Source organism: Lissotriton vulgaris, unplaced genomic scaffold (genome assembly GCF_964263255.1).
Source record: "Lissotriton vulgaris unplaced genomic scaffold, aLisVul1.2 SCAFFOLD_2170, whole genome shotgun sequence".
Classification (NCBI taxonomy): Eukaryota; Metazoa; Chordata; class Amphibia; order Caudata; family Salamandridae; genus Lissotriton; species Lissotriton vulgaris.
The window spans coordinates 398,230-424,787 of record NW_028240702.1 but is presented as its reverse complement, the minus strand read 5'-3'; the positions used below and the strand labels follow the sequence as shown (position 1 = coordinate 424,787).

Genomic DNA, 26,558 nt, shown 5'->3' with positions numbered 1-26,558 from the left:
CGATATCTAGGGTTAACGTCATCCCTTCTCAGGGCCCTAGTTTCATGGCACCAGTGTTGGTTTTTATCATGGCTCTGCCTTTCTGGAGCTGAAAAGCTGTGTATAAGAACTGGCGTCAGCGCGCGAGGGCGGCGTCTAAGTACTCTGGCGACGTCATCCTGGTGCCGACGACTGACGCGGAGCCTCAGACGACGCCTATCGACGCGTAGGAGTACTGCTACGGAAAAATTTCCGGATGCAGACTGACGCCTGGGGATATTCTAAGGTAAGGAATCTAATACTAACTACTGTTTCTTACAGATATATCATTACCGAATGTAAGTAACTTGTGCAATAAGTACTCTGTACCTTACATTAAAATAATTTGACACCTTGAAGATCTGTGACTTTGTAAAGTAACTCTGCCATAGTCCTTGTTCTGGTCTATCTCTTGGTGACTTGAAATATCCTTTATATCTCCTACCAACCTTCAATGATCATAAATGCCAAATACAGCATCATTGTTCCGCTGTCCTTACATTTGATCCAAAGGAGTTGTGACAAAGGTGCAAGTAGAAAGTCATGGGAGAATGTTTGGTCACTTGAAAATTTGTCTTTCTCCCTATGTCCCCTGAAGTGGATCGTAGACCCAAAGTTTGCTCAACATGTGCTTCATTGTTTGCCTCTTAGGCCCTTGATGATGTAAAGAAGGGTTATATCAAGGCTGAGGAGAAATCGTACCAGTTGCAGAAGCTTTCCGAGCAGAGAAAGATGGTAATGGTAAGATCTTCTCATACATCATGCCACATCTGCCCATTCATACGATGCCTGATGCCTCATGACCCATGTCATGCTTGACCTCCCGCAAGAAGTACTGCAACACTTTCAGCTCCTAAGCACCTGCATGCCACTTCCAACAGCCTGCCCGTTAAACCTCACAAACCCCCATGCGTACAGTTCCGAACTGTCTAACCCAATTCCATAAGCCTACATATCCATATTAGACTGCCTTCCACAAATGCCATTCCCATCTGTACATTATTCCACCCACAGCTTTTGAAATGGAAGATTTAAATATATATTTTTGTCTGTAATGTGATTTCTCGTGGCATCCAGTATTTTTAAATGCCCAAATGTAATGTAAAAAATACATGTTATTGATTTAAGTACATACTTGACCACAAAATTTAAAATTCAATGTTTACCGCTGTTTAGTAGCTTCATTCAAATTAGATCAAATATTGCTCATTCTATATCAGATGTAAAGAAAATTAAAACCAAAGCGTTTTATACACATCTGTTCAAACTGGCCTTTCAAAGGGCACCAGTGTACATTTTCACTAGGTGTCCTGGTCTTGTATGCGGCAGCAGACTGGAAACTAAGTGTTGTATGTTCCAAAACTAAGATGAGAAAATAGTAAACCTAAAATGCTTTCTCTAATAATGCGCTCTACTTGCGATTTCTCAGGAATGACTCTGCCTCTCCTGCCACCCTTCAGCACTGAGCACACACTGGTGCTCTGCTTTTCACTCTTAGGTTCTAAAGAGATTGTTCATAATCTTAAATCCCTGAAACAAAGTTCCTCCCGTTTTGCTCTAGTTTATCCTAAGACTGTGTCCCATTGGCCTCTTGGAGCATCATGCAACTAATCAAACCAGGTGCAAAGTCTGCTGTTAGCTCATCTCCATATAGCAGTATTTGGCTCCATTCAACAGATCCCCGTGCTTGAACCCACTAGTGGAAAGCAAGCAGTCTTCATAATGTTGAAAATGCTGGTACAGTTTTGCCAGACACTCTGCACACTTTTTGCAGAAATGCAATCTTTGAAGCAGTCAAGTCAGATTTTTGACAGTCGGCACTAGAGAAATGTAGGTCATGGGTTGCTGCCTTCCTTCATGTACAGAAGATACCCCTAAATCTTATTTTATCTTAATTGCTATATTTCTTTGAGTATAGTGAACATTGTATCCTCCAAATCAAAGTAGACTTGGCTGTGACCTCAAAGTTCAGTACTTGTCTGCCCTGATCACCGATCAACCTCTTTATTTGCTGGGTTCCTGTAATATTTTCAGTGAGTCCATTCTGCCCATATTTAAAATCCTGCAGGCCCAGTTTAGAGTGTGAAATGGTGACATCTTTAACTTATTTTGGTGCCCCTGCCATTTCATAACAGCAATCAATTATTTGAGGGTATGTACCAGTACAGATTGACAACCCAGGAGGGACTTCTGGATGGTTTCTGATCCACTAATTGCATTGGTTGCCTTACTTAAAACTGAAAACCAGTTGACAAAGTTTGTTGGGTACCTTGTTATTTGGGTGATGGTCTTGTGGGTCCAGGGGTTTCTTAAGATTTTGTAGCAGGAAACTGCATACAGCAAGGTTGTAAAAGCGTGTGATTTTGGTTGCCATCTTGGCACCTTAGATTGTACCATTGAATGTATGTTTGTAAACCCTGTACTAAAAAACCCTTATAAGGACTAAGTTGTTAGGTGTAAGTGACCCATAGAGTACTTTGTTGCTACTATTTATTTTTGCCACTAGAAAAAACTGTGATTGATCCCTGTTCCCAAAAGCGTATCCCACTGGAATTGCATTTACCATAGAATTACTGTGATTGAAAGTCTAGTGCCTCGTTTGTATACCATAACAAGTTCAAACGTTTCTGTGTGCAGATTGGTTATTGTTGCCTGGTCCACATTGGTCTGCACAATTTTGATGCCTAATGAGATCTGGGATTGGCTGGTCTGTGGCCTGTTCATGTTTACAAGCCAGACAGATCCACCAGTATGCAGGCTCAGACCATTTATATCCTCAAAAAAGGTGGGTGGAAAAGCCCCCACTCAGCTGGCAGTTGCCTTCGCAGCATGTTCTGAATAGGCTGATGTAGATGAAAGGTTCAAAAACTCCAACCGTCATTTGTAGTAACATTCCAAGTTTTTACACAACACATGGATGACTATACATCGATGGAAATCAGATTTTGGCTAATTCTCTTATTTAAGATGTTGAATGGCATGCAAGTAGGGCACTAACACGTTCTGTTGTATAGGTACTCTCTTGTTGCAAATGGTCATTATGAATGTAGTAATCTCTATTTCAAGCCACTACATTATAGCCTAATCCCACTTGAGAGAAGCCCAGGCAGACGGGAAGGGGTGCAGAGCGATTTAGAATGGGACTGCAATCCTTGAGTGTTCTTCAGTAGTTTCCTGGATAGATTATAAAGCATACTTTGCTGTATGTTAGCCCATAGAAAGCGCAGCTCATCTGGCCCCTGTTGGGGCATGACGTCAGAGAAGTCGAAACAAACAAGTCTTGCCCAGAGAACGTTGTTTGCCTATACTGCCCCCTGAGATGCTGCTGCTCATACTTGCCTTATTTGGATTTAGATCTTGGCGGGCGGGTTACTCCGTCACAACGGTGACTGATATCCTGTCCGACCAAATATAAGTCCCATTATATCTTACAGGATTCATATTTCGGCGGATGGGATATCCATTGCCATTGTGGCGGACTAATGTGTATTGCAAGAACTAAAACTGGCCCTTCGTTTTTAGGGCTCGCTGCGAAAAGCGAGCGAAAGCGCGCTCTCTCTGAGAGCACTATAGCTGTCGGCTCAGCCGACAACGGGGGGAGACAAGAGCTGGCCACGCGTGCAGCATTGGCTATGGCAGAGTCGGATTCCAACGCGCGCTTTGGGATTGGGTCGCGCGCGTCAGAATCCGACTCTGCCATGCGCAGTAGGTTTCAGTATCGTTAGTTTCGATTTGAAGGCTGGCGGCAGCAGGGCTGTGGAGAGGGGCAGGAGGCGGGCTTACGGATGACGTCAGTGGATGCTCGCCGTCTCCGGGTCAGTGGCAACCACCAGCAGCTTTGCCGGAATCACCCCCGATCGTGGCATGGCTGGGAAAATTCGATTGTGGAGCCACAGTCCGCGGTTAGCACAGAAGGAAGCAGCCATTCCAACCACCCGTGACGCACCATATGTGCGCCACCTGCCCTACCAGCCAGCTAATGCTGGAGCAAACGCAGTGACGTATGGCACAGTCTGATAAGAAAAGGCTGTTCTCACTCTTAAAGCATTTCCCTGATGAGTAGAAAAATACACACGCATAACACCTCACACTTAATGCAGTAGCACGCACAGGCGAGCGGAAATGGGCGCAAATATAAACAAACCAAAAGGGAACACATAAGTACATACTTAACCCTGCATGCAGAGACATGGATGCACACCCTACATAGCACATGACAGAAAAGTCCACAGACACACGTATATAATTATAAACGCAAATATTATACGTCGAGAGCTGAACGCATGGAACAAACAATTTAGGCATTCAGAAAAGCCGTACAATTTACAAGCACATGTGCACACTGTGGCCAACGTGCGCTCACTCCTCCGCACATATTGCTGCTATTGACAAGGCGGATGTACACCATGCACCTGTGAATTACAATGATACGAACAATTGGGCCACAGACAACATGCAACTAGTACAATCTGGAAGGCGCATGTAACCCGGCCTCACATACTAAGTCACGCATTCAAAGTTACAACCTGTCGCATAGTCATACACGCAGACTCAAGTCACATACATCGCCATACAGGTCCAGTCAAGCCCCCCCCCCCCCCCCCTGCATTTCTCCTGTGCCCCTGCCCTGCTTGCAGCGCCCAGGGCTCTGTACCGCCTGTGGCCTCTGGGTGGGGACATGCGTGGGGCAGAGAAGGGGAGTGGACCTGCTCCACGTCGTGCCTCGCATTCGCACAGCTTTTTTCCTCTTGCTTCCTCTGTGAGGTGGGCAGGATGCCTCACGCTGTCAGGTGTAGGAGCGGACGGAGTGGGCGGTCCCCGGGCTGGCTCTCGGCGCACCACAAGGTGACTCATGGCGCCGGCAAGTCATCCTTGGCAATAGAGAAGCGACGGGATGTGAGTGCTTCGGCTTCTGCACGCACTCTCCCAGATGGGGGCGAATGCTCTCATCTCCTGAGCCGGAGTCAGCTTTCCCTAGGTGCAGAGACCGCCACGTGCAGAGGGGTGTAGTGATGGGGGTGTGCGCCGCTCGTGTGGTCATCATTTTTACACCCAGGGTCCGCTAAGCCGCAGGCCCCTCCTCTTGCCTAGAAAGAGTCTATTGCAGACCAGCACGAAAACCGAAGGGGCAAGTGGGCGGGCACACGGGAAGACCTGGTGCGCAGGGAGGGATGCACGGGTAGGGTTGGCTGGTTGCAGACGGTTGGGGGCTCAGCTGAGGGTTTGGATGCAGGGATGGGGCTGGCAGCACAGGGTGTGGCTGGGCAGGACAGTGGTGGCGCTCGGGGCACCTGAAGGAACCGGCTGCAGCACGCATGGTGGAGTGGCAAAGGAATAACTGGGCGGAGCAAGGACACGAAGTGGGTGGAGGGTACTGCTGGCCTGGTGGTGGCGATTGGAAGGTTCAGGAATTAATGTATGCTAATCCTGAGCCAAGAGTACTTGTGTGAGAGGTACACTGTAGCCGTCAAGAGCGCTCAGGGGCACCACTCCGGGGCACCACCACATCACTCGGGGGCACCACTCGGGGTACCACATCACTCTGGGACACCACTGCATCACTCTGGGACACCACTGCATCACTCTGGGACACCACTGCATCACTCTGGGACACCACTGCATCACTCTGGGACACCACTGCATCACTCTGGGACACCACTGCATCACTCTGGGACACCACTGCATCACTCTGGGACACCACTGCATCACTCTGGGACACCACTGCATCACTCTGGGACACCACTGCATCACTCTGGGACACCACTGCATCACTCTGGGACACCACTGCATCACTCTGGGACACCACTGCATCACTCTGGGACACCACCGCATCACTCTGGGACACCACAAATAAAACAATTACAGTTAATTGCGTTTGTGCCTGAGTGTTAATGGATTTTATTGTCTATGGCCTGGCAGCCCCATTCCTAGAAGGAGATGGTGAATGGTCTTTTCTTTTTGCACGTTATTTATGGTCTGGTGGACGTGGTACAGGTAGGCTTTTTTAATTTATTTATTAGTTTTCACTTTTATATGGCGCAAACTTTACCCGCAGGTATCAGAGTTCTTTAAATCAGCATGCTTATAACCAGCAAGACTAGCACTCTATATGACTGCCAACGTTGCTTAGCATAAGCAACAGCTAGCCATTCACAAACAATGTTTATATACCAATTGCAAATTAAAGAAAAAAATTCATGCAAAGCATTGTCATTTACAATGCCAGTAACTCAAACTTTAATGCTGCGAGACCTATTGCATCGCAAATGCTTGTTAATACTGAGGTCTTTTGTTGCCTGAGGGCAGGTCTTCCAGTGGTTTAAAATCACAAGTTTCACCCCTAATATATGAAGGCCTCAATATTGACAGCGGATTTTTAATTTGCTACAATGTTGCCTTCATCTTGCCAGACTAACATCTGGGAAGATGTTTTAAAATCTCCCACCTTGAAGTCTTAATTTTTTTGCAAATTCCCAAAACAGGTTTGAGGCATGTGAGCTGTAGATCACATACTTTGCATACTCCTGCCATCTAGTGTTGGGTCCAGATGTTTAAGTTCAATAATTCTAATTAAGATTTTAAAAAGATAAAAACAGTTAGATACAGTTCATAATGATACCAATATGAAAAATAAGGAAAGACCCACAAGTTCATCAGAATATGACAATAATAGCCAATAAATTGCCACAACTCATATCTCGTTTGTACCTTGTTTTTCTTCGAAGAAGTCTTTCCAGTCACTAGGTAGGTAGGTGACTCCTCCTTTCGTGGGCATGGGCATCGACGACCTTGTTTGATTGTTTTCCCGCAGAGGGTGAGAATGAAGTTGGGAAGAGTAGAATAGAGATGTCCATGCAAATGTATATAGTTATATAAAATTTGTGAAGAGAAAACTGTGCATGGCGGGAGTGCAAGTAACAAAAAAAAAATTATAAAGAAAATCCTTTCACAAAAAGTGGACATCTTTGTACTCTATCATTGGGTGCATCTACCCCTTTCATTTAATAAACTTTTCTACTTTTTGGGAAAGGTTTGTGAAGATTTGTCAAACGGTGCCAAAGTTGTTATGGAAACGCTGACCTAACTATGGCTACTGCAATATTACTGGATAATGTGTGTGTGTATATATAGATAGATAGATATTCTCTAGTCCGAAATCACAAACCGCTCACCCTCAAGGAACCTTGGAGCTTTAATAAAATACATATATATATCTATATCTATCTATATATCTGTCTCTCTCTGTCTCTCTCTGTCTCTCTCTGTCTCTCTCTGTCTCTCTCTGTCTCTCTCTGTCTCTCTCTGTCTCTCTCTGTCTCTCTCTCTCTATCCAGGACGTCGTACTCACAGGCGGGTGCTCCAAAGAGTGAGGGTGCACCCACTCGTAAAATTCTCCGCTCCAATTCCGTACCAAGGGACAATGTCCTAACGGATAAAGAGCACTCGCGGGAAACAGTTTGGGTTTATTTATTCAAGAACCAAACAGACACTGCTTAACAGACGCGTTTCGGTAGTAAACCTTCATCCATGTTTCTGTTAAGCAGTGTCTGTTTGGTCATGAAATAAATAAACCCAGACTGTTTCCCGCGAGTGCTCTTTATCCGTTAGGACATTGTCCCTTGGTGCGGAGAATTTTACGAGTGGGTGCACCCTCACTCTTTGGAGCACCCGCCTGCGAGTACGACGTCCTGGTGTTCAACAGGAGCGGATATATAATATATATATATATATATATATATATATATACACACACACACATGCAATGTAAGAACAGCTGATGATATTTATTTAATCATGAGTCCTGCCCCAATGGGCACATGGCATGCTGGTTAAAGTAGTTCCATATATTGCCAAAAAAAGACTTGAATGTTCATTAACCAAGTAATAAAAGAATGCAGGCTTCGTTGTTCGTGTGCGGCTAGTTCTTCTCTGCAAGGAGATGTTGGGGAATATATACCGGTGTGGTTCTGCCGTAGTTACGCACCTCCAGCAAGTGCGCCAGAGTCCGCCCAAAGTGAACCATGTGTGTGTATCGTGGAAGCGAATAAGGGTGGACAGGTGACGTCAGAGCACCGTCTTCGGTATGGATCATGGCAAACCTTGAAAATGGGTATTGCAAGTGACACAACGGACTCTGCATTCATCTTTATATTTTAAAATGTCAAGAAAGGTTCCCAATTGAGGGTTTTTTATCGAAGTGAAAATGCTGTGAACCACAGGAACCATAATGCAAAGTGACTCACTGGGAGTAGTCCATCGTTGACGAGAAGCAAATAAAACACAGCAAATTGGGAGGTTCACGAACAGCAGCAGTGATGTCATTTCTGCGAGGCACAACCTTTGAGAAAGTCTGTGAAGAACGAAACATGTCAGGACTGCCGATGGAATTAAGAAATAAAAGAATGCAGGCTTCGTTGTTGGTGTGCGGCTAGTATATATGTATATATATATATATATATATTCCATCTATCACTCCCATTGTTGGCGACCATTGTCCGGAATGAAGATTGAAACCTATAATATGAATGAAGTACCAAAAAGTGGCTTTTAAATTAGAATGCATTGGTGTTATACTGTTACTATTCAGGATATTGCCCAATAACCCATGCCTTCCCCCAAGCAAGGCCTAGAGAAAAGGTCTTGCACTGCCTTCTTAGGAAGGAGGGTAACTGAAATAACAAACTCGGTCTTCCTTCCTCTTGTCCTATCTTTAGAGCAAGATCTCCATTGAGCTTTCTGTACTGCATGATTGGGAGGGCTGTACTACAGAACATTTTTTATAGCAGTTTTCAGCATTAGGGATATGGAGTAATTTGGCATTGTATGCTGTTAGAAGCTTAGCTCTTGTCTAACATGTTTTTGTCTCTCACCTTTTGTCTGCCTCTATAGTATTTGAACATGCTAAGGGCGTGTGAGGGCTACAATGAGATAATCTTCCCACATTGCTCCTGTGACTCTCGGCGGAAGGGTCATGTCATCACAGCCATCAGCATCAAGCACTTTAAACTCCATGCCTGCACTGAAGAAGGGCAGCTCGAGGTGAGTTAGTGACCAGGACCCTGTTGTTGAGGAGGTCTATCTGCATGTTAGGGCAGCTTATGTGATATTATTTATACAGTACTCACAGAATGTATACTCCATGTCTAACTTTAATTGGCATTTTTAGCCATTTATTCTATCAAGTTGTTTTTGAGGCTTTTCTCTGCAGCTTTTTATCGCTCTCTCTTTAGGCATGCTTGTGATTACTGGTTAATCCTGAAGTCTTAAAGCATGTAATGATACCTCTATTGCCTCCTTTAAATTTTCTGTTTGCACCTCTGGGAATGTGTACACAGATTTTGGGATGTCAAACCTCACGCAGATTAAGATGGGAATTATCTAGTGACTCCTCTGTTCCTGCCACTACATGCAGGCCCACACAAGTTTTCTCTTGAGGTTTGTTGGAGATTCTTGGCTTGTTAAATTATTTTTTATTGCAGTGTTTTGACTTACTTGTTTTTTTGATAAGACTTCTATCCCACAGAGAACTTTGTCATGCCCTTAGTTCCCCATGCTCTTGCAGACATTTTCCCTGCCTAATCCCTGTGCTATCCGCATTTGTCAATGGTCCCCATCTGTCACATCTACACACCTGCCTTTTCTGCTGATCTTTTATTTGAAGGAATAGAAGATCCTGTTTCAGGAGGAATGTTCCCTAAAACAAAATAAGCGGAGTTGAAACCTATGTTGGAATAATGGTTAAGGGTGTGAATAATAAAACTGGCCTTTCTTTTGTGGGAGGGCAGCACCCCAGCTCGCTGATATCCCGTCTTTTCTTTCTGCGCCATCAGCGCAGATCTGGAGAGAGCTACCTCTGTCCACTTTTTTAATAACTTTTTTTGAAATGTTGTCAAATGTTCCCATTGAGTAAGAATCTCGCCCTAAAAAACCTATGGAGTTTAAACCTTGTGGTTCCTGTCACAGGCAGAGGTCTGCAACAGACCCTGATCTGGTTAATCTTTGGAATTGGCCCACGACTTTAAGGCCGGTGAAGACTGCTGTGGCATAAACCCCAAGGGGCTGTCGCAGCAATCCTTAAAGATCATGGTCACCTAATGCCGGTCGACTCCCTGTGACGCTCCAGGTCACCTGAAGGTACTGGGCTGGTTTGCAGAGCCTATGCAGGTGCTAGTCATCGTGCTCAAAGTTGTCTGATTTTGATTTTAAAAAACGTCATTTTGTGACTTCAACTCCCTCTGCCCCGAATATGAGCTCTGAATCCGACTTCCTTCTGAAGTGACATGTCTCATTTCCTGTTTTAGAACCAAGTCATATCCTTCGAGTGGGACGAGATGCAACGATGGGACACTGATGAAGAAGGGATGGCCTTTTGCTTTGAGTACGCTCGAGGGGAAAAGAAGCCCAGATGGGTCAAAATCTTCACGCCATATGTAAGTTTATTTTTTTTTATTTTTGCAGTGGACAGCCAGGTGGAGTTACGCAGCATCGCCTAGGACTAATGGCTTTCAGTGGGAATTGGGTTCTAATGCACGCAATTCGGCACCATTTGGGAAAATTAATAATGTACTTGGTGTAAGGTGCTGTGACTGGGAACCACGCTACACTGATTACTTCGCATGGGGTAAGGTTAGCTGCCATTAAAGTTGACTGCTAAGTGCACAGCTAAGTGCACCAATATAGTTGCAAGCTTACAACCAGCGCTATAGAAGCCACCATTTATTAAGTGTCCAAATTACAGTGACTGGGATCTTGCTTGAAATATGAAACCTGCACAACCTCCAGTCTCGGGTCTGTCACTGGAAGCTAGGTGAGAGGACTGTGAATGGACCACCTGACCAGGGATCCAAAACCGATCTAGGACATGTCTATTACTGGAAGGCATATCCAAATATACGAAGAATGCAGAGCCATCCAGAAAATCGCAGAGCAATTAAATAACAACTGCCTGTCTTTGAGCTAGACCAGAATATGAAGGATGTTCCACACCTGGAAAAGGGGACCGTCCCGGGAAAGAACTGTGACTGGATCCACGTTCGAATAAGAGTGGTTGGGAATTACCTACACAAGCAGAACTAGAGAATTTCTTTTAAAAAAAACACGGATGCTTAAAAAAAAATCTGTAGCCACCCATGCATGTGTGTTCATACAGATCCGTCTGCTTTATTGCATACTAGTATGTCGTTTGCCTCCAGATTGATTTTTCTTAAGCACCTAAATAGGTCTGGTCTTTGACACGAGCCAGCAAATAACAGTTGCTAATTCTCTCTAACCATGCTAAGCTCAAACAATGGGCACATATCCTGAGGTTCAATTCTACTTTCTTGGCTCTTCTGTTTTCACTTGGAGTCTCTTACCACCATTCTAACCTGCAATATTATGGTGTTGATGACGCTGGATAAATGTAAAAATGTTCTCTAAACTCCCTTCCTGATTGGTCCATCCTGCTGTAAGCTTGGCTTAATACCATTTCTGGGTTTGTCTTTATTACTCCCTGCCCAAAAATTGTGGAATGCACAAAAAAAGCTGGCTTCACGAGTCTCATCCTTCTATCTAAGGCAACTGTCTGGCCAAAGGGCAACGTTTAAACTTTGTCCTTTGTGAATGAAACCCCTTCATCCCAAATACTGATTGGTCTTAACTCCCCAATATGTCTCATTGGCAATCTATTAAGGATGTGTGATGCACATTGTTTTGGGGGGTTCTATTTTGTTCACTGTAATGTTCATTATTGCTGTTACCATTACAATGATAATGAGTTACATTTGATAGCCACATAAATACCTACTGTGCAATACTAAAGTGTGTATGTTGATTCGGGTGGGTCCAGGCCATGGCTCGCATGTATCCTGCGAGAGATTCTCTGGGGTGAGATGATCTAGCAGTCACTATAATCCAGAGCCTAGCCCAAAACGAGGGGTATGAAAGATCTCCTTTTTCCTTTCCTCCATAAAGTATCTACCTCTGGGAGATTACGGTATCCACCCATGTGAAACCTCTTAGAATTTTTCTTTTATTTTATGAAAAACTGTTGTGCAGCATGTGCTGAACATTCCTTTAAGTCATGGGATTATCTGGTAACCATTAACAATATTTTTTAATAGAGCTTTATGCATACATAATTATCAGAGCCAACATTCTGTGAACATTTTCATTTTAAAAATGTCATATCAGCCAAGCAGCACTTTTGACTGCAAAAACACTGTTTATTTTCATACAAATGTAAAAACTGCTACCAGCAGGGTAGCAGCAAGATGCAGGGTGGTGGTCAGTTAGGCAGTTTCTTTTAGAAGTTAGATATTCAGACAAAATAAATTGCAGTTGAATAACTTTGACTGTGATTCTCCTAGCTTTCCCTAAACAGTAGAAGTTAGTGTCAAGCTAAAGATTATGGCCAGCAAACGTGGTATGAAGGAAGGCCTCAATACTAGTATCTGCTTTGGAATCTGAGCCAATGCCCTAGTGCTTAGCAAATGTAGTAACTGATCCCAGGTTTGTTGCTTTACAAATGTCACGTCTCAGTCACAAACTTAAGGTCCAGTAACAAATCACTTCTGATCCAACCACGTGTCCGGACTTCCCGTTACGGCCATCGCTCCTATTCCTATCTTGCCCCTTCGCTTTGGAACAGATTTCTCCCCCCCACCTTCTATCCATCACTAAACACAAACCATTCCGTAAAACTCTCAAAACCTGGCTTTTTCCAAAATAACCTTGGCATATCCAACTAAGCCTCAACCGTTTTTGCTGCAAGCGCCTTGAGACCTAGCGATAAGTTGCGCTATATAAAAACTTTTGACATGACATAAGAGCAACAGTAACTGTCTGAGTGGAATCAGCATTTGTTTTACCTGGTAAATGCGGGATGCAGGGCACAATATTTTTTTTATGGACCACTTTGTAAAATACATACATGTGCAGCTTGCCAGTCAAATAACTGTTTGGAATTTCTTAAATGTCAGGTAGGGACTTCTTAGAACCCTTTTTTGCATCGACTGTATGGAGGGATATCTCTATTGGAAAGGAATAGTCTATGGAAAAAAGTTTCAAATTACATTTTCTAATTGGCATGACAATTTAAGATCACATTTGCAACAAGAGTGGTGAGTTCTTCAAGACTGTATTGTGATCAAACAGCAAGTAATAATTTTTCCATACGGATTGCGTAACTCATTTGCTTTTTTGGCTGAAGGAATGGCTACAAGTGAAGCTACCTTCTCTGGCAAGTGTTGTAGGTTACGTGGTTTCAAGTGTGGGGGGCATTAACTCTGATAGGACATGTTTAGTTCCCAGGAAACGGTAGTCTTACTGAGGGAAAGGTGTTCCCCAAGACCGATCAGGAAATGTTAACCATCGATCCCAGGAATAGTGAAAAAAGATGCCAAATATAAACCTTCTGTACATGCAGTGATGGCAGCCCAGTGAAGGTTTTTAACGAAGACTTCTAGTTTCCAAAATTTGGCAAATCACGATATGGCTGTAATGTCTCATTGACCCATTTTTGCTGACTGTTGCAGAAAATGTACCACTTCAATAAATATAATAATTTGTTGCAAGGGTGACTGATCGCTCTCAGGTTGCTGAAATATTAAAGATTATGCCGGTCCTCGTTGCTAGGCAGTAACTTGTATGCGTCCTATTCGTATGATTCAATTGATTAGGGTTTGCATTTTAATGTAGCACAACTCGCGTGTTACCCGTAAAATAATTTTATAGATTTTTTTTTTAAATTAAAGGTAAAAAAATGTTAGCTCATGTAGACTTAAGTTCTTTTATGTTTTCTTCACCTGAACATATATTGAGTATTTCAGTGATCTGGGACATGTGTGGCGGTATTCTGTGGTGGTATTCTGTCCATGAATCAAGGCAGCATTCCACTAACAATTGAGATTTTAGAAAGGTGTCTCGTAATAAAACAGATTAGTCCATTCAAACATGACCAGTGAACCATCTAGAGGTGTCAAAATGATCCATTTGTAATTTTTGATTTGTTTTCACATGATGCTGTTTCACAACGCTGCAGTTTAGAGCAGACTTAGCTCCCAGTGTTCCGTCATGACAAATAAAGCCTACACTAGTATTCATCTTTTTTTTCTCTCGAAGATAAATCCCTGTTGGTTTAATGAGTGTAAACGTGTCTTTCTTTGCAGTTTAACTACATGCATGAATGCTTCGAGAGGGTCTTTTGCGAACGAAAATGGAGAAAAGAGGTAACTTTTAATGTTTACACTTTGGTGTGTATAAGAATCCAACGTCGAGCTGGGGGCGGTCTTTGCCAGTCTGGGAAGAGTTGCAACATGGTATTTGTTCTCGGCCTAACTGATCTGTGAAATTGGTCGAGATATGTACGTGGGGAGGAGTGTGAATATAATGCTGGCGGTGAAAGCCGGTTTGATGGATACTGGAAGGGGCTTTGACTGGGTGATTTTAATGCACAACAGACATGAAGGGACGCTGTATCAGTTATTTTGGGATTACTTGTGCAAAGGCTGTTTGTGTGGTCTGTTGGACGTGCGTGATTGCTGATCATAGTCATTGGTTGCTTTTGTTATTACCTGCTGGAGTTAGAAGTTAACAATGCTATTCCGCTGTGAGTGTCTAAGAATGACTTGGCCATTTCGAGCTGCAAAAAATGTGTATGGTTTCCTATGCTGTTACAACGTAAGCTCACCAGGACCATTGTTCCATTCTCAACCAACGCTTTTTTCAGCTCCGGGGACACTCCCTTATTTAGACAAAATGCCAGGATTTAAGCTTAAGAAAAGATTCACTGCCCATCGTCCTGTGTTCCACTGAGTTCCTGATTGCAAAGAGCATTTCTATTCCAGTGAGGTTGGCTCCACCATCACTGTACCTCCTGAAAAAGTCTCTTCAAGGTTCTCCAGGGGTGTCTAGAATATCTTTGACGGAAGTGCCACCCCTCCACTTCTTGCATTCACATCCGGTGTGCCAACTCTTTGTCCATTTTAGCAGATTGTACATAAGCTCATACCCTGACTGCACCGCCAGCACACACATGCTTCAGCACCGGCTTTAGAATGTCCAGCGTCTCAATGCTCGACTAGTTGGAGACCACTGTCCATATCAAGTCTTAAAGGGGCACGTAATTATTTCACAACATCAACCGACACCTCACTGTCGGACGTCTGTTACCATGGAACTTGTGGCTCATTGTCCTAGGGGGATATTAGCCTTCTATAGGCTATAACAAGTAAGAACAATTTTCCTTGGGTTCAAATCAGTTTTCATTTAACTTTGCCGTCCACAGGACAGCACGCCTGTTATTATTTTTTACTTATCTGTACAAGTAACCATGATTCTGTTCTAGAATCATTTTGTCAACTGGCTGCTTGCTGTGAGACTGGATCCTTCAGAACTAAATTCTCTCTGCAACATTCCTATTGGCGGAAGTGAAAATTCATGTCAAAGTCTTGTTGTGGCGTCCATATTCCACGAGTGGCAGATAACCTATTACGCAGCTCTTGTTTAAATTGTGGCTCTTTAGTTTCATATATTTATTTGCAATAGATTTCTCTGTGACCACAGTCTTCAGTGAAGAAAGATCTGGAGACGATGCTATCCTCTTGATTTTTTTTAAAAAGTGTTGTACATTCTCCTTTAGTCCTGGTTACTTGAACTTTATGTCCAGAAATGCAAGAAGCCTGCAACTCCAAAAAGCTTATTAACTCAATTTTCGTCTTGTCAAAGTTGATGTTTAGAGTCAGTTCGCCTTGAGCAACTTCCTGGAATTATACGATGGCTCAGAAGTCTGTTTTCTGGAGAGTTTTGTTTCTTAAGTTTCTTCACTCCTCGTGGTGTTACCCAACCTGTTTGTTACCGGCCCACCTTGCTTTTGTTCATTTGGACTTAACCAAAGTAAATGTAGCAGTTTATTATGTGACCTGCAAAATCTAGTGCTTTCTGTTGTACTCTTGAAAGATTGTAAACTTTTAAAAGCATATCTGGATTGTATCCAAAAATCTGTGCAGTAAATTAATGAGCTCAGTTTGTGTCTTGCACAGTCTTTCTTCAATAATGCTAATCCTAATAGGCCAGGTAATATAATATCTTCCTGTGAAGAATAAGGGTATGAATACGCTTTTTGAGAAGTTGCTTTTTATGTGCCTTTTTGAGATGCTGCTTTTTGCTTGAGATTGCGCAATTTGCTAGTGTTTTGTCTTAAGTGCATTTATAGCACTTTGCCAAAATTTAAATGACCCCAAGCACTTTTTAAATCGAGCACCATTTATAGTTCTGGAATTTTCATTGTCAGGAGTCAAAGTAATAGAAATGGAGAGCTGACCCTCTTACAAAGATCACGGGTATCTTCATTTACTTTATTTTTTAGTTCTACATTCTCGAGCAATTCTGGTTTTAATATGCTGACCTCATGCCTTTTTCAGCGGAGACTACACACCACAGACCTTTCTAGAGCTCTCGAGATTTACTTGAAGAGGCCATGTGATCCTTATTTATTGTGGACTCACTAGACCCAAAAGATGGAGTGGACAGTTTTTTACTTGATTGTGTCATTACTAGTTTCTATGTCATTAGGGGTCCAGCCTCTTCCAAGACTTTATTTTGGTTCCACCAGAGCAAAGGCAGCATCCGTAATGTGTCTAATGAATACATAGTACTGATATTTGGCAGGTAACCCCATGCATACGTTCTTTTGCTTTCTGCAAGCATTTTTGCTTTGATACATCGTTTTGCAAAAAAGCATCCCTTAACCTTATCTGGCTTATGGTGTCTCAGTTTCCTAACCTTTTTGTGGACTGAAATTGGTCCTCAGCCAGTAGCACTAGAGTATGATAAAATTGTCTTTTGATGATTCTGGTAAACACTATATGTATTCTTCCACAGTCACAACAACTGCTTACCCATTGCCTTGGTTAACTATACTTTGCCTCACCTAATTATATGATCAGAAACATGATAGGTGATAGGATGGGGTGGCTGATGGCGCATTGAGGAGGATGTTCAAGTGCCTCCCATTCTTCTAAAGTGACAGTCTCTTCTGCAAACAGCCTTTTTTTGCTCCTTTTTCAATGCAGACAACTGGCTATCCCAAACAAATATGAAGAAAAGAGAATAAATGCAGTAAGCCTGAACCACCATGAGCTAATGTCCCCTGTTTTGTCTATTTGTAGGTGGAAGAGGAAGCAACGGACAAAGATAACAAGAATTGCAGTAATGACAGTATGTGCAGCAAGGTAATTATTTGGGAGGAGGGCAGAAGTGTAATTACTTTATTCAGTTCAGTAGCGAATATTCGTGCCTTTACTGTGACCGTTTAGTCTGAAGGATACTTCGAACCATCGATTCTGGACCTTGTGAATACCCCAAGGTGCAGACTGGATCCGGAGATGTATTAGTTTATTTAAGGAGAAGGCTGCAGGGAAACCGAGGAGAGGGAGGAGTGCTGGGGGGGGGGGGGGGGGGGGTGCAGAGATTGGGGGGGGTGCAGAGATTGGGGGGTGGGGTCAATGGAAGAAGTTCGCTCGCATGTAGATCAATAATGGAGTGTAGAATGAGTATGATAGTTCATGCATTGACTCTGTTTTTAATATCTGTATAACCTGTGGGTTTGAGACCCACCCCCGAGTGGATCTTTCACCACCTTTTAGTTTCAGCACCATTTTATTGGGTAAGTAATGGTAGCAGTGCTGAGAGTCAGAGTATGCCATTGTTTCAAGGGGTTGCTTAAATACAAGGATACTTTGATATCCATGTCTGTGGGTAAGGTCTCTGAAAAGTGTCTGTTTCAAAAGCAAACCTTCCTTTTGGTCTCCAGTTAGTTAAATACCTATTATATGGTGTCTGATTCTAGGATTTAACTTGTTTCTTAGCTCTGATTTGACTGATCAGCATCTGAGTCACAGCAAGGTAGATTTGTTCACACATTTGGAGAATAGGAGAATCTGAGCCAGAACATCTAGTCCCCGGTGTCAGACCAACAATTTAGCAACAAGATCATATTTCATTTCCTCTAGGGTCCATGCCAAGATAAGTCTGTTTGTGGTTCTTCCTAGATGGCCACAGTTCGGGTAGACCAGGTGGAAAAGCTTACCTTCAAGACAACTTGATTCATGAACAGGCCAGTATATCAACAGGCCTCCATCTGTCATTTGATATTTTAGTGTAAAGAGCATGCATGTGTAGGTGGCTTCTGAAAAGAATGAGAATCAAACTGGTGTGTGTAGATCACCGTGTCACTAACTTTCACCTTAGGCACTGAATGGAAGAGATCTTGGAACAAGAGTAGGTTCTTTTGAGGAGATTGCGCTATTGGCCTGCAGATGACTACATCAGTTTGCTTCTTCTTTTTCTTCCAGAACATCTTTCAGCTGTTGCGGTCACAGCAGCGTGATACCACCACCTAGCCCCCTACCTACTGATGAACACTAACAACGGCCATTTAGAAGAAGGAACAGAAGAAAATTCATTGTATTATAAGAAAAATGCCCTAAACTAAATATTAATACCATTTGTGAACTTCATGTTTCCGGATTAAGACTAGAGACTGGCAGTGGGCATGTCAAGCTCGAGGAAGGACCGGACCGAGCACATTTTTTCTAGAGGTTCTGCATGGACTCGATTTTCAACTGGAAATGGCTCACTTCATCCATTTGCACTAATAGACATATATGTATAGATATATAAATACATAAATCTATATACATATATATGCATTTCTTTTAAAATGTCATATCATGACCGTTCCTTTCTAACTTTTGTTTTTTCACATTGGCTTCTGCCCCTCCTTGGGCGTTTGCCTGAATCTTCATCACCCTGCCCACTCCCTTCCTCTCGAACGGGAAATACAGCACCAACTTCTTGAAGTATTACGTTTACAAACTACTCACTATTGTGTGTTTCGCTGTTCGTGCTGTGCTGAAGCTACTGCCTGGTGGAAAGACTGCTTAGGTATCCATTGGCATGCCTTCAGCAGCTGATTTGTACTCCTTTTTTTCTGTAGAACTGTTTGGTTCCCATTACTCAATTTCCAAGCCATGTTCTCCATTCCAGTGTCAGTGTTTGTCGTGCATTGCAACTGTTTCCGTGTGGTGCTCCATATTGTGAGATACCAGGTAACACAGCTTTGTCTCAAACTTGAGAAATGTGCATCTGAGAATGCGTTCTTCTCTGAGCAGTGTTTCCGGTCCGTTTGCTGAAAAGAGGGAGTCCTTCAGAATGGTTATTCAGTTGAACAGCTTGACCGCCATTATGCTAAATCGGCTGGTGTTTCGTTCTCTAATAGACTGTGCAGGATGACCTCATCTGTGTAGGGATGACCTCATCTGTGTAGGGATGACTTCAGAGTTTGCTAGTGCCTGGTGTGTTTAACATGATCTCTTCCTTTGCCTATGGTGCATATACTGGCTTGATGGCGTAAGCGCACCTTCCAGGCCCTGTGCGGTGTTCTCGTTTGTATGTGAGATGTTACAAAGCATGCTTATGTTCCCAACAGATGTTGAAATCGGTAGAGCATCAAAGACCAGAACTATAAGGAGCCTGAATGCAGGAGAGGCCAATTTTGCTTAGAGGAATAAGATGCAGAGGAATAGTAGAATGTGAATTGATGGGGAGGCCACAGGAGAATTGTTTTTTTTTTTTTTTTTTTTTTTTTTTTAAGTTTGGGGGTGATAGAGGAGCTAGGGCAGTGGTTGCCAAAAAATAAACAAATGATCCACATGGCCCAGCGAGTAATTGTAGCCAGAAGATGAAGAGATGGTGTCTCCATTGGCAATAAAAAAAAAAGTTAATAGTTTAGTGAGTTAATGACTATGGGAGGCCCATGACCCTATCTACTTGACGTGAAGACCCACCAATGGCTCTTGGATTCTGGAGCATTTATCGAGTTCCTTTTTTGGGCAACTGCAAATTTTGGAATGACCTTGCGAGAACAGCGAACTAAAACTGGAATTGTGCCATGGGAGATCTAGATGTACTTACTTCACTACTGTGCAAACTGAAGTACCAATGCCTATAGAGCAGATCTGAATTTGCACGGACCACTTTCAGGGCTTTATGTGCACAGGCTAGCCACATGCAGCTTTCTTGTGAAAGTGACAGTCTGGATTCTTACTGAGGTGCCTCTTCTTCTCTGGAGCATGGCAGGATTTCAAGAATGTGTTGCACTCCCATGTTTCCGGACTCCCATATCAGTAGTCAGATTGCATTAGCTGCAGGTGGTGGGGTCATTTCTGCTTTGCTTGATGTAAAGTGCAAAAAAAAGTACCTTTTCAGGAAAATCCCTGGACCTTCAGATTTCTGCTTTTTCTGAGAACTGCAGGTTCTAAAGCTTTTTGCTGCTTGACCTTGAGATGGGAGCTAGACACTGCTTTGGTTTCCCATGTGCCGATTATTGATGGCTGACTGTCTGGGCGTCCCGCCTCTGCATTCAGATTTGTATGTTTGATGATACCTTCTCTTCCTTCAAATAAAGCTTGCATCCTCCCTGATAGATGCTCCTTGCCCGCTGTTTGGGTCCTGGTATGGTTTCTCTTCTGCATGGCCCGAATTCTTCTCTTGTTCGCTGGATCAAGGTTGTCGAACTGTCATTTTGTTGCATTCGTATCTTGTGCATGCCCTTTTTTTTCTAAAACTTGGAGAACTATTTGGTAATCTTGTATAGTAACCTGTAGTTTCTTTAGTGCTCTAACTGCAGATCTTGTAAGTGCTAGAGTGCCATACTTTTTAATGTTTTCAAGAGCTTAATCCAGTCTACTTTTCAGTCCTGAGCATTGTATTCTGAAGCTTCCTGCAGTATGATCTTGTATGGTGGGCAGTAGGTTCTAGTATTACTTTTGTTTTGATCTAGTATGGTAGGCAGTAGACTCTATCTGGTCAAGTTTCTGATGTAATTTGGTAGGTGATAGGTTCCAGAGCCAACCTTACTTGCTGCTCTTGTGGTAGGCCCTGTCTTTTAGTACAGAAAGATACTACCAGAATTTTGCCTGCTCCTAAGGGCATTTTTGTCTTTTCTTTGTCCTCCGAGGCGAACTTTGAGTACATTCCATCGAGTCCATTGTGGAGCACTCTGAGGCTTAGTTTAATGGCCTTCACTTTATTTGTCTAATACAGTGCTCATCCTATGTGTGATAGCCTCTTATTAGTTAGAGAATATATTAGCAAAGAAAATATTAGGATTTTCCGGCACACCCAGCATTCAACGTGCATGGTCTCCTTTCCTACTGCCTCCTAGGCATAGCATACGCAAAACAAGCAAAGGGGCTATTGCAGACAGTGACTGACCAGGTTAGTGCTCCTCACTCCGGCGTTCTAAACATGGTTTTTCATTTTCTAAGAGGGCAACAGCTTCATATTTTAAAGGACCCTGATGTAACTGATATTTTGTGGGACTGGAACTATCAAAAATATGATGTGCTGCATGCACTTCGAAGCACTAGCGTCTGTAAGAATCACCTGGCAGTGGATGGTTCGGTTTTACTTGAAAGTCGGCGTGACTTGAGTGCCTTATTTGGATTGCTCCAATGCCACTTTTCTAGTCTGCCCACACTGGGCGTGCAAACTTCTTTTGAATGGAAATTGTATTGCGAGCCGTCGTAAGAAGCCTAGTATATATTGTGTCCCCTGGCCTCTTTGATATTGGTAGTAAACTTAGCTTGAATCTCCGTCTGCTTGGTGAAGCGAAGCACCTGCAATGCATGCTTCAAAATTAAATTGATGTTGAGTGGAATTATACTGGTCTTGCTTTTTGATAAAGCATCTGTTCTAGGAGGTCCCGGGTTTGTTGTGGCCATGTTCAGATTGTCTGTTACTGGAGTATGACCGTTGACATATGAGTAGCCAAAAGTGATGGGCAGGCTTTGGCTAGGCAAGCCTTGTTTTGTTTTGCTGTGCTGCATGTTACACTCTGCATGTTCAGTTTGACATCATGCCTCTGGTAAATTCATCTTTGTCTTTACGGCTGCATCATGTCTGGATACGTTCCCGAGTTTGCCTTCTGAATGTTCTCTGAAACACTGCTTTTTTTGTGAATTGTGGGCCAGGCTGTGCTGATCAGCACTAGACAGCTTGTTGGTCTAGTGCTCCTTGCTAATTGCTGCCGATAGCTCAGTCTGCAGTCAATAAAGCAAAAGCCTCGAAAGACAAGTTAATAATTGGATTAAATTCCAGTGCGTCTAACAATCTGGCGTCCTGGCCAGAGATGAATGTATGTGCTGCTTCTTAGCTGCTGCCCTTTTTGATTGCTCAGCTCAGATTGATGGAGTTCCTTTTGTCGATGAGTGGTTGTGTATAGGCCAGCTAGCAATTTCTAAACCTTCGCTAGGCCTGAAAACCCTTTTACCCTTCTGCAGTGTCTGGTCATGGAGATGGGAAAATGCAGTCTAGTGGAAATAGCGCTCATTCATCTTTACTGCATGCCACCTCCTCACTACGTGCGCCTCTTTGTTCAAGTGGCAGTCAGTTTCTTTGCTTTAGCGACGGTGTTAAAGGCTGTTGCAAGAAAGCGACTTTGCAAATTGTGACCAGAATAAAAAGTTTTACTTCTGAAGATGATGCTATTAAATTAGGGGTCAGATAAGGTGTCCTCTTGTGACAAGATAGAGCGAAGATCCAGTATCGGTATTTTGCAGATCGTATTCCAAGAAGAAAGAACACTTGCTGGCTACACTCCCATACTCTGATATGCATTCCCTGCAACAGACCTCTGAGATTGCTTAATGCCCAGTCGGCCCTCAGTTTTTGGTTTCCTTGTACATATTTTTTGTAGTCATTTGATTTTCAGACCTCCTGGTCTCAAGGGATAGACATGGGTGAAGTGCTTCTTATGTTTCCTGTTTCGGGTATGGATGTACCAGCCCTTTCTTCCATTGAATCAATGGACTTTGGGTGCACTTCACCGCACGGTCTGTCCTGCAAGAACATGCATGAGGTAGATAAATGTTCACCCTCTTTTTATAAAAATCAGTGATGGCTCCTGCTAGCAAAGATGACTTTGTTGTGGAGTCCTTGACAAGGGGTGAGTTTGTTCCAAGTCCTGTGTTGTGCCGAGCACGACTGCCCAGAACTCTGTATGAGCTATTTTTTTTATAGATGTTTTTACCGAGCAGAAGGTGGAAACTACAATGATAACTATGGCTTAACCTAACCAGTGTAGCCATTCCTTTTGTCGACTACCTGCCAGACATGGTCTTGTGTTCGAATGAGTATCAAACTCGATACGAATGTATGCTTAGGAAGATTGTACAAAATCTATTTTTAATATAAATGTCTTGTAGAGCAAATATTTAACATCTTTGTTTTGGTTTGTGTGTATTTCCTCCTGTTGAAAATCCTTGCAGATTGTTTGTTCTTTGCTTGCTCTGTTGACTTTTTTCTGTGACCGGTGCATTTGCACTCACCAGGTTATTGTGGTAAAGCTGCATGCTTTATTTTCCTGAAATGTCATGTCATTACAACTTCCTAGCATGTCCAAGCTTTTGTACACCTTAGGGATTCCAGATTCCCTATACGGGATGGCGCTCTGCAACAACTTTGTGTGACCTTGGCACTTCTCGGAGCAAAGCAATGTTCTCTACTATTGTAGATAAATAATCCTACCAGCAATATTACTCCAGCCTATGCTGGACTATTTTTGACCTCCAGCTGTCCCGTTGCTTTGGCGAAACCTTTGTTCTGTTGTATCTTGCCATTATTCCATGGAGTGGTGCTTCTTTGAATCTTCGTTATTCCAGAACTAGTTATAACTCTGGCATGTGTGTGTTATTCCAGATCCTGCTTTGGGTCTCCACCATTGGTCCAAAGTTGCCTCAGTCATTACTGAGCATCATTTGTATTGGTCTGGAGCTTGCTGTGATACATTTGTATTCTAGTGTTTTTCGGGAGCCTAGGCCGGTGGGTCAGATTCTTTCGAAGTTTTCTTTTCCCTTCAATTTCTAGATACACTTTCTTATTTAGATTAGGGATCTTATTTGCGTTCCCCACATTCTTCCTACCGTATTGTCGATTGCACCCCTGCTCTGGCAGCAGCATATATTTTTTCTGACTAGTCCTTGCATATTTTTCATTCTCATGTGTTTTTTTGTTTGCTGTCCCTGTGTTCTTTCAGTATTAGTTCAGTGTAGGTTGAACATGAGTCGTTTCTGGCAGAGCTGCGTGCCACACTCCCAACCAAGGAAACTTGTAAATAAGATCTATATTATGTAATGTTTCACTTTTCATGCATGACTAATCTCCCTCTCTAGACAAGTACTTCTTGTCCAACTGTCTGGGTCACCACCCATATACATAGGCTTAAACTTTACTGAGCGGATCTGTTATATCAAACCATGTTTTCTTGGGTGGCAACTTAAGCATCATGTTCGCTTTGCCAAGTCCTTTCATTTGCATGAAGCCTGAGACATGGAAATGGAACCATATCTAGGCAAGCATCTTCACATTTCACCTGGATATACAGCCTCCACTAAGGCTTGCCTTCTTACCCTGGGATATTCTGTCCTGCAGCAGTCGTGTGCTCCCTCGGGTGCCTGCACATGCCTGAAGCTTTGCTGCAGTGGTAAGGAATAACCACCTGCACAAGTCCCCTTCTGTTCTTGCCGTTGCTTTCAGTCCAAGATGGGCAATCGGCAGTGTCAAATATTTTGTGCTTCATGGGAATTTCAATATCCAAACTCCAAATTTGCCAATGTGCACTCTTTTTAAGAGCTGCTTGAATAGCCTGGGAATTTTTATAGGTGGGTTGGCGAATGGACCATGTGACAGGTTGCTTGGCTACCCGGAGGGTTAATAAGGCAGTTACAGAGAACGTACTGCTGAATCACTTGGCCACCTGCATTAGTGCTCATTTGTGTGTGCGGCTAAGAGCCTTGTGTCGCTTCCAGTTGCTCGAATGAGACCTTTTGTGTGCCTCTGAATAGTAAAAGCTTTCAAGGCCCCCTGGGTCTTCTGCAGCCTTTGTCTGACCAGTAGAGTGTTCTCTCCTCATCCATATGCTCCATAAATGGTTGGGGAGCAGCCATTCCGCTCGTACGGTGGGAGGCAGGAGTTACGTTTTGGTCTCCTATCCGATTATTGGTTCAGTCCACAAAGGCTTGAACCTCGGCAAAGGATATTTCAGATTTCTGTGAAAACCGGCTTAGTGATGGAGATGCTGCATTTTCTTTTCTCACTCAAAATTTAGGGTTTCCCATTCTGCTCTTTAAATGGAAATTATCCGTTTTTCTGGCTCTTCTTGGGTACCCATCATGGCCTTGTCCCGGTTTAATTTGGTTCCAAATTTTAGTTTTTTCTTTTCTTTCAATAATTTACTAAACCGTCTTAACAGCAGCTCACAAGCTGCCTGCCCCACCATCAAAATATTAAAAATGTTTGGGTTCTCTCTAAGCAAGCAAAAAGATAGTTATATTTCGATGCAGAAGATTTGCATTTGAAATAAAGCATAATGGACCATTTACATTTTAAGAACTTACCTGGAGAGTGGGCGGGAATAGTTCTAAGCTTTCAAATAGCAACAAGGAGTGATGCGTTTGTTTAAAAAAAAAAACATCAAATTTTCCAATGTCTTGCTATTTTCTTTCTTTAATATTGAAATAATGCTTTCTAATAATATTTGTGTTGCTCTTTCTTTGCAAGCTTGCTTTGCAGTAGGGTTCTTTTTTTTATAAAGATATTGTCACTGCATGTAATTTCGTATTGGGAGATTGTTTGTTAGACTAAACTTCGAGTCTGATCCTGATGCTGGTGGAGCTGTAGATAAGGCTACTGAGAATTGAGAGCCACATATTGCTTGTGTTCGTCTGCAGCACTAGCCTGTTTGCCCATCCCCCACCTGCTTTTTCCCCTCCTCTCTGGGCTTTCCGGTTTGAACTTGCAAATGGTCCAATATTGCAGAACTCGCCCGTGCCATGCACTGATCCTCGAAGCACCATTGCTTTCTGACCGTGCAAACCAGAGCAAGCGACTGCTCATGGACGTAGACTATGGGCAGCAGCCTCTTTGCCGGCAGCCGTCTAAAACTGGCACGAGGCATGGTCCAGACATTTCGGGGTGTAAAACGCCTCTTGGGGAGAAGGACCCATCTGCCTTCGACCCTTCTTTTCCAAGTCCTTCATGTATTACATCAGAGCATCTTATCCGCACACAGTACAGTCAACCCAAGTCGCAGCAATAATTGAGCATGGCAAGGTCCACAGTATGAGTTTGAAGGGAAGATTTGTGGCTTGAAAATCGGCAGCTGAAGAAACATTCCCAGACCTTTTGTGCATGTCCCATCTCCCACACCTCAGTGGGCCAGGAAGATGGAGCATTTGCCTCCGCCATGACGCCAGTTGGTGTTTATTTATTTCAGAGGACTCTAATTGTATTTTCACAGCAGTATCCTGTATTTTTTATTTGTGATTTAAGAAATGTGAAGATTCCCTTTTTCCTCACCTCCATCACCATCCTTGCTAACAGTGTTTTTCATTACTTGTCCCCTAGAGCTAACCACTCTCTCAAGCTGTTTGGTAATGTCACTTTAGTGTAATTAATTGTAACATATTATTTTAAATAAATCGATTTATTGAAGAAACTTA

At 43.1% G+C, this 26,558-nt stretch overlaps 1 protein-coding gene across 1 annotated transcript; it reads left to right on the top strand.

Annotated features, from left to right (window-relative positions):
* Positions 1-669: 669 nt before the first annotated feature.
* LOC147672900 (sorting nexin-27-like) lies at positions 670-26,558 on the top strand (the record flags this gene model as incomplete). The annotated part of the gene is made up of 6 exons (XM_086947935.1): positions 670-759; positions 8,908-9,057; positions 10,320-10,448; positions 14,166-14,225; positions 17,166-17,228; positions 18,351-26,558. Coding segments are annotated over 6 exons (540 nt in total), but the record flags the coding sequence as incomplete, so codon positions are not given.